The sequence below is a fragment of the Acanthisitta chloris genome, unplaced genomic scaffold (genome assembly GCF_000695815.1).
Source record: "Acanthisitta chloris isolate BGI_N310 unplaced genomic scaffold, ASM69581v1 scaffold16839, whole genome shotgun sequence".
In the NCBI taxonomy this organism is placed as follows: Eukaryota; Metazoa; Chordata; class Aves; order Passeriformes; family Acanthisittidae; genus Acanthisitta; species Acanthisitta chloris.
Window position 1 is genome coordinate 30514 of NW_008690987.1, and position 8329 is coordinate 38842.

At 45.7% G+C, this 8329-nt stretch overlaps 1 protein-coding gene across 1 annotated transcript; it reads left to right on the forward strand.

Annotated features, from left to right (window-relative positions):
• Positions 1 to 1823: 1823 nt before the first annotated feature.
• KCTD14 (potassium channel tetramerization domain containing 14) lies at positions 1824 to 5749 on the forward strand. Its single transcript, XM_009082064.1, has 2 exons — positions 1824 to 1883; positions 5078 to 5749. Exons 1-2 carry the CDS (start codon positions 1824 to 1826, stop codon positions 5747 to 5749), a joined length of 732 nt encoding a protein of 243 aa, XP_009080312.1.
• Positions 5750 to 8329: the final 2580 nt, after the last annotated feature.

Below are 8329 nucleotides of genomic sequence, written 5' to 3' on the forward strand. Positions count from 1 at the left end.
ATACACACCCACCACTAAGACTCCTCCACCTAAGTATATCTAATTTATCTAATCTGTCATCTAACATCTTCCATCTGTAATATCCTTAATCGAAGTGGGTCAGAAAGTTCCAGTCTGTGACATCCCCTCTGGCAAAGAGGCCTGGATGTTTTCAAGCCCCTGGTCAATGGTGGTGCAGTTGTAGAGGTTATTGCTTGCCTGCTCGTCCCAGGCACTCTCCAGGAAAACAGTGACCATGAGGGTTTCGTCCAAGTCCATGTGGCTGTGCTTGGGTTTGGTGAGGACTTGCTCCTGCCCTTGGGGACAGTCCATGTGCTGCCCTTGTCCCATCCAGTCCAGGTGGTGTGTTACAGACTGGGTGGGAGGCAGGAGCTCCAAATTCCCAGGAGCAGAGAACAAATCTCCTTTGTCTATATAGGTGTTGAGCAGAGCTTCCCAGTCAGTGTTGCCTCCCAGCTCGGTCAGCTCTTCCCACGTCCCTGAGGCAGAGCTGGAAAGCCGAGATGCCTTGGCCACTGGTGTGGGTGTGGGCTGGTGGCACTGCTGCTCTGCTGTGTTTTCCATGGGGTTCCAATTCTGGCTGCCAGTGGTTCCTTCAAACTCTTTGAGCAGCTGCTGCAGCTCCACACTGACCTCGAGGTTGCCACTGGAGCTGCAGGCCGAAGCAGCCCAGCTGCCAACATGCTGTGCTTCTGGCTGGGCTCTTCTGGTGGAGGCTGGCTGGATCTGCACTGGAGGCATCCTCTGCTCTTTGAAGGTCCTATTCTTGAGCTGGTCGTTGTATTGTGGGCAAAATGTGTCCAGGGATGGGACACCCATGGTTTCTCTCAGCAGCCAGTTCCAGTGCCTCACCACCCTCACAGTAAAGAATTTCTTCCTAACATTTAATCTAAATCTCTGCTCTTTTAGTTTAAAACTGTTCCCTCTTGTCCTCTCACTATCTGCCCAAGCAAGGGGGCTATTTTTATAAGCCCCCTTAAGTACTTACAAGCCCACTTCCACTTCATTTTCCTGAGTGTTTTGATGCTGTGACAGTCTCACTACCACTAAATCTGTGGTGCTGTCCACGTTCAATATATGGTGGATACCTGATATTAGAAAACAATGTCATGCAAAGATAATAATCTAATATTTATTACCAGTTGAAAAGAATAGCTCGGGCTCAAGCAGAGATTCAGGTTTGGTTTTATTTACTTTGCACAAATTACTCAGTGCCCAGAGACTGTATGGGCGAGGAAGAAAATGCCACCACCTTGGACAGGTTGTAGACACCCTGATCTGTCATCTATGGGAATAACAAATGACATCAGTGTGATGGTTTGGAATAACCTGTGCTTTAAAACAGCAGCGCATGGAGGCCAAAAAGCTGTGAAAATGTTTACCGGTTTTGATACAACTGGTTGTTGAGGCAGAGGTGGACACACAAGCACACATTACAGCGCCTGCTCGGAGGTGCTCCCTGCACTGGGTCTCCTTAGGACTGGATTATTTGGCTCTTAGTCACCACACAGATAGCATTGCAGGAGGTGTGTGCTGGCAGCCAGTCCACCCTGCACCTTGCTGGTTGCCAGAAAACTAATGAGCAAATACTTCCGCTTTCAGCCTGTTCCCTCCCCTCTCCCTACACCTGCAACTAGTACCAGGGCTGTGCCTGGAGCAAACTGGAGACTGGGACAGCAGCTGGGCTGGGAGCTTGGAAAAAACTGGTCCAACAAAGAAAGACCAAGTGAAAGAGGACTGGAACACAGCTGGGAGCCATCCTGTGTGTGGGACACTAGCACTGAGGTTTTCCCAAACCGCTGAGCCGTCAGCTCCCGTGGGAGATGAGTATTTCATCGGAGCACAAGCCTCTTGGGAAGCAGGTCCCTGGCAGCCTGCACACGGTGAGTAAGGTATGGGCTCAAGGGCACAATTTCCTCCCGTGGGATCAAAGCAACCCCTTTAGGCTATATTTGAGTGGGTTTTGCCCCCATCTGTTATTCTGAGGACACTAGGGTTTGCCAGATACATCACTAGGAAGAAGAAGCTCTGACTTAAAAAGCTATATCTGACTCCTGCCTGTTCGCACCTGTTTGCTTACAGAAGGGCCAAGTCCCTCACAGCTATACAAGATCTGGCAACCACAAATAACCAGAGTTGTTCTTTTTCTCCTTTGACAAGGGATGGAATTCAATTGGATGAACTTTAATAGGTCTGATCCCTAAGTTAAATCATGTTGTGGGATTTTGGCTTTTCAACAATTCTTATGAGTCTCTAATGATGCAAAAGCTGCCCTGTGTTGCTGATACACAGAATCATCAGGTGGGAGCAGTAGTTTTTCTACCTATTAGGAAAATCAGTGGCAATCTCAGACAAGCAGCATATTACTAGGCAGAAATCAGTGATGAGCCGATTTCCTCTTCTCTGCCTTCAATCTTTTGCTAACCAGTTTGTCTTCTCTGCTGTAGCTGTAGAGTCTCTCCTCCAGTTTCTCCTCCAGTTCTTTTTAAAAACACAACCTTCTTGTGTTGCACTTTCCAGGTGTAGGTCGCAAAATGCTTCCTCAAGGAGATAACTGTTTTACAGAAAAACTGGAACACAAATAGGGGAATGACTTTGCTAAGTGTCACCTTGCCAGCTAATTACAGAACTGGGAATCAGCTGGTGCTCATAGTCCCAGTCTGCTGGGAAACAGTTCAGTGCCAGGCCAAAACCATTAATCAAGATCTGGGAACATAAAGTTAGTTGGGCTACTGTATTAATGAAGAACATGTTATTCGTTTGTATTAGTGACAAACAGCATGAAACTTCTGACCTACCATCTGAAGAAGGAGCAAAGGCTCAAAAGCATGAGATCCTCCTGTGAAATGATCCCTGCTGGGGAGAGCTGTTGGTACCACTTGGACAAACAGCAAATCTCCTAATGAGAGACTTTAGTACAGAAACAGCTTTGGGCTGTGTTCTTCAGTGCATGGAAATCACAAGATAGTCTCAGACAGAACTATATTAGTCTCCTTGACCCTGGTGTAAATGATTGTCCTCCAGATGAAGCCAACCCACACTAGTGCAAAGCAATATTCCAGCTGGGTCTTTGGCCTGCATCTTCTGCTGCTTCCCTGACTTGCTTAGGCTGTGAGTGAATTTCTGCCAAATCTGACAGTTTGCTCCTGTTTAAAGGGAAGGTCTCCCCTGTGCCAGGTTGTCTGTTCCTAGTCCCTTCCTTTTGTCAGCTCTGGTGCTTGTTAAATCCTCTGTGATTTACCAAGCACCAATCCAACTCATCAAGATGAAAGGGAAGCAGAGCAGGCAGGAGGTGAGAAACAAAAGCACATAGGTAGGTACAAGGACAGAAGGGGAAGAGGGCAGCAGGAGCCCTCCCTTCTCTTGGTGTGTGCTGCGAGATCAGCTCACGTCAGCTAAGCACTTAAGTACACACTTCACTTGAGGCATGTGACTAGCAGCACTGAGGCAGATCCTTGTGTGATCAGGTCCAGGAAAGCGCAGGTGAGCTCCTGGAAAATAGGGCTGTTTATTGACTCACGCCTTCCCAATGGCAGGTGTGGCCCTGGCCTGGCTTGTGACTTGCGTTACAGCAGTGACAGCAGGAGGGGAAACAACTGCCTTTTTTTCCATCTCCTTTTCACCTGCTGAGTACTACATAAAACGACCAAGTGCAAAGGCAGGCTATTAAAATTCTTCAGAACTAAACTGTTGGGAAGGTCAAACTGCTGCCCTGGAGGCTCTAGTTTGGTCCAGTTTTCTGGGCATTCAGGCCTCCTACAATTCAGATAGTGGTGTTAATGCACAGAGAAATAAAATACATCCAAACAAACCACAAACCTTACACTCTTCCTTCTTAAATTCAAGTTAGTTACATGAATTATTTCCTTTACTTCCTAGCTAAAGCTAGCATACATTTTTTCAGGGCTTTGATAAACATCTGTCCTGCACCTCTGACACGCTGGACCTTTGTGTCTTACTGCAGTGTTTGCAACTGAACTCCCAGATGAGTGGAAGCCAATTCCACCTGTTCATAAGGTTTCAGAGAGCTTTAGTTCCTCCTTTGAAGAGCAAACAAAAGCTCAGGTGATAAGAATGAAGAGACACAACTTTGAGTTCTATCCTTGTCTCTCTGCACATGGGGAGGGTGAAAGCTCACAGTAAGGACAGGGGCTCACAGGGACAATGCTCGTGTGGGACTTAGGAGATCAGTGTTGAATCCTGTAGTCACTCACAGCTTTGCTGGGCAGGGTATTTCTTTTCCCTCCTCCCCACTGGCAAAACAACACTTTTCTACCTCCCAAAGATGTGGTAAGCACTTAGCCAATTAGAAATGTGCAGGTCTCTGCTGCCCTGGTTATGAGTGCTGTATAAGAATCCTGCATCAGCTTTCTGCAGTAAATGGGGTGGATGCTCCCATCTGATCCCCAAGAGATGGGAGCTCATACTGCTCTCACGCCACCATTTCAACTTCCAGACACAATCACATTTCTTTTCCTTGACTGTTGGGGCCTGGCTAGCAGAGGACCTGTAACTTGACCAACAGTTAAAGGAATGCTTAAGCAATTAAAAACAAGACACACAAAATAGGTCTTGCTGACCTTGTTTCTATCTTCATGCATTCCTGTGTCTTCAATCCAACACTTTGTAATGGTCTTGCTCTCTCCTGCTGCCAGGGTTTTTAGGTTTGATTTTAGTTTTACTGCCTTACAGATAAGTCGTTTTGCTAACAAGCTAATAATAGTGCTGTTATTTAGATTCTCATAGACACTGTGTAGCTCTTGCTATCAGTTTCCCAGGATGTGAGAGCGGGATGCAGCTTAAACTTGTAACCTATCATAAGTAAGAATTGTATGCATTGACAAGCTGAGCAACCAATCCAAAGTTGTGTGATCAGTGTGTGGCTGCATGTACAGGAAACTTTTTACTATAAATACTGTTAGGTGCCCTAAATAAAGTTGGCTATCAGAGCATCAGAATGGTGTGCTGTAGTCTGTCCCTCGCAAGGATCACAAGGACCCCAACACTTGACACTTCCATGTTGATCACCTCAGACAGGTAATGCACACTTTTTTTTTTTCCCTTGTGATAGTTGCAGTTGTCATCAATCGTGGAGCTAAATGTTGGCGGCGAGATGTACACGACAATGCTGAGCACCCTAAAAAAACACCCTGGCTCCAAGCTGGCAGAGATGTTCACTGGGCAGCCCAAGCTTAGGACTGACTCTGAAGGGAGGTTCTTCATTGACAGGCCAGGCACCTACTTCAAATACATCTTGGAGTACCTGCGCAGTAATCAAGTGCCCACCCAGTGTGTCCAGGATGTCTACAAGGAGGCGTTGTTCTACGACATAGAACCTCTGATCAAGCAGCTAGAGGACTCTCCACAGATCTTTGGGGAGCTTGTGGCAAGAAAGCAGTTTCTGGCTCATGTGCCCAACTACAGTGAGAACATCGAGCTGATGATCCGCATCGCGAGGGCGGAAGCGGTTGCATCTCGCCAGTCCAGCGTCATTGTGTGTGTGGTCAGAACTGAGGAGGATGCAGCCAGGTGTCAGGATGCCTTGAACAGTTTGGACATGGATAAAAAATCCGTGGTGAAGTTTGGCCCCTGGAAGGCTGTGCCAAGTATTTCTGATCTGCTGGACTGCATTCAAATGGATATTGAAGCCAAAGGGTATAAAATATCCTGTCAGCCCCACACTGCTGAGAAAGGTTTTCGCTTCAAATCTCACGACTTCTTCTACAGGTTCCTGTTCACCTGGTGGTAGCAAAGTGCCACCATCAATGGGGAGTGGAAGAAAGCAATTATTGAAACAAATTAAGCTGGGCCATAGAGACTAAGCCATGGACTACCAGAGGAACAGGAAGGGGAAGGGCCAAGGAAAGGATCTCCTTCGGTTGTTTGCCTAACTAAAGAGCATTTAAGAGCCATGGCTTATTTGGGCTTTAGGGGATAACTTTTTAGGGAATTTAAAAAGTATGAGGAAAAAGAGGAATTTTACTCTTTCAGCATTGCTGACTATTCGTTAAATTCAGAGAGATGGATCTGTGGATTGAGCCAAACTCAATCAAGAGAAAGGAATAATCCCAAATACTTCTCATGGACATGTAGTGTTGGTCCCTTGGTGCAAACATAAACAGGTCACATATGTGCAAATCTTGACAGAAACAGTGACATTGACACATGCTTGAATTTAATTTGGATTCTCAATGAGAAGGCAAAAGGTCTTTTTTGCCATGCTTTCCACACTAGAACCTGGGTTAGAAAGGATTCAGTGTCCTGTGGTCTCCTTGTACCTCCTGTAGCCAGCCTTATCTCTAGTTGATGCAGTTATTACCATTATTTATTATTCATTCTGAAGGAAAGACTGAGAACTTCAGAATTGCTCTAGGGTCAACAAAAGGCAAGAATACCATGGCTGATGTGAGGAGTTTATAATCTAAGAACACACACTCCTCTCTCAGGCCACACAATTTTAATCTTATGATATTCCTTATGATTATGATAATATTTCTAAACAGATAAGCTTCTGGAAGAACTGGGAAAACCCACCCTGATTTGATGGGAAGGAAGCATTACTGAAGGAGTAGCTGCAAATTCTCTTTTACAGAACACAAGTTGGGCCCTGCATTGTGTTTTAAAACATTAGTGTTTCAAAGCTGATTTTTAAACTGGACATGACTTTGTTTTAATCACTCTGAAAATCATAATAGCTAATATGATAATGATCATATTTCCTTTACTTCTCAGAAGATGGATTTCTTCAAGTTAAGGACAACAATCATAGAATCATAGAATGGTCCTTGGGATGGTAAATAAATAACTTTTAAAGGCTTTTTTGAATGATGCAGAAGTGTTTCATTTACTGACTTTACTTGTACTTTTTTAACTTTATTTCCCATCAAAATCCCCAAATTCTAAAGACCTGAAGTGTTATCTTTATGGTAATGGGTTTGAATCATTCCTAATTAAGCTGGGTTCCAGATGTGCTCACCCTAGCACAGATTTTCCCCCAGGGACAGTTGTTTAATCATGCCACTGACTGCAGGTGTGAGGGGACTCTGAGACCTCTCACATTCATAATCTTGGTAAGAAAGGACAGAGTCAGTGTCTGACAGGACAAAAAGGTTTAGAAAATTGGATCTTTTGGTCATAACCAAGTGGCTGCTGGTGCTTAGCCTAGAAGAAGACCAAGGAGACTCCCAATAGAGAAAAGGCTGCTTTAAATAGATCTGTATATACTAAAGGTGGGAAAACTGGCTAAGTCGCAACAAGGGAGATGAAAATGAGATATTAGGAGAAAACAATCTGATTGTAGGATAGTTAAAGCATCAAACCAACTAACCTCCTAAGACTACAGGGCTAGTGCCATGAGAAACTCTATTTCTCACACACTCAAATCCTGTGTTCAGTTTTGGGCTCCTCAGGACAAGAAAGACATTTTTGGTGCTGGAGTGTGCCCAGAGAAGGGGAACAGAGCAGGGGAAGGGCTGGAGCACAAGCCTGATGAGGAGTGGCTGAGGGAACTGAGGGTGTTTAGCTGGAGGAAGAGAGGCTCAGGGGAGACCTTATCTCTCTCTACAACTGTCTGAAAGGAGGTTGTAGCTAGGTTGGGGGGTGGTCTCTTCTCCCAGGTCAGTGTCAGGATAAGAGGAAACAGTCTCAAGTTGTGCCAAGAAAAATTAGGCAAAATTTCTTCACTGAAAGGGTGGTTAGGCCTTGCAATAGGCTGCCCAGGGAAGTGGTGGAGTCACCATCCCTGGGAGTGTTAAAAAAATGTGTGGATGTGGCACCTGGGGATGTGGTTCTAAGATTCTAATAGTTTTATCAAGGGTGGTTTCATGGAACAGCACAGGCTGGAAGAGACATCGAAGGATCATCTAGTATAGCTTCTGGTGGGAAAGAGAATCTGTAAGAGATTACTGAGCACCCTGTCTTGTACTGAAACTTCCCAGTGATGTGGATTCCCCCACATCCCTGGGGAGCTTCTTCCACTGGATGATGGTTCTCACTGTAAAAGAATTCTCTAATACAAGAAATAAGGTCAATAATCTCATCCAGGCTCTCTTCTCCCGGGGGGACCTCAGCATTTGAGTACCCCTGTACTCAGATGGGATCCCCACGGAGAATGCTGCCTCTCTCCATGAGGATCCATGTGAGCAGGACAAGGGGCCATGGGGGAAAAGTCGCTGAGGTGCCCCTAGGAGAAGAGACCCAGTTCCTTCAGTTTTCCCTTGTCGAGCAGGTTTTCCACACCTGTGATCACCTCCCTGGCCCACATCTGGGAGGTGATCCCAAATGCTTTTGTCCTTAAGACATGACCAAACTGTGTTCAGCTCTGGCTACC

Bases quoted from the DNA above. Each gene is read 5' to 3' on its own strand.
- KCTD14 (XM_009082064.1), top strand. From the start codon at position 1,824: ATGAGTATTTCATCGGAGCACAAGCCTCTTGGGAAGCAGGTCCCTGGC. The intron at 1,884-5,077 runs GTGAGTAAGGTA...TGATAGTTGCAG, and splicing joins TCCCTGGCAGCCTGCACACG to TTGTCATCAATCGTGGAGCT.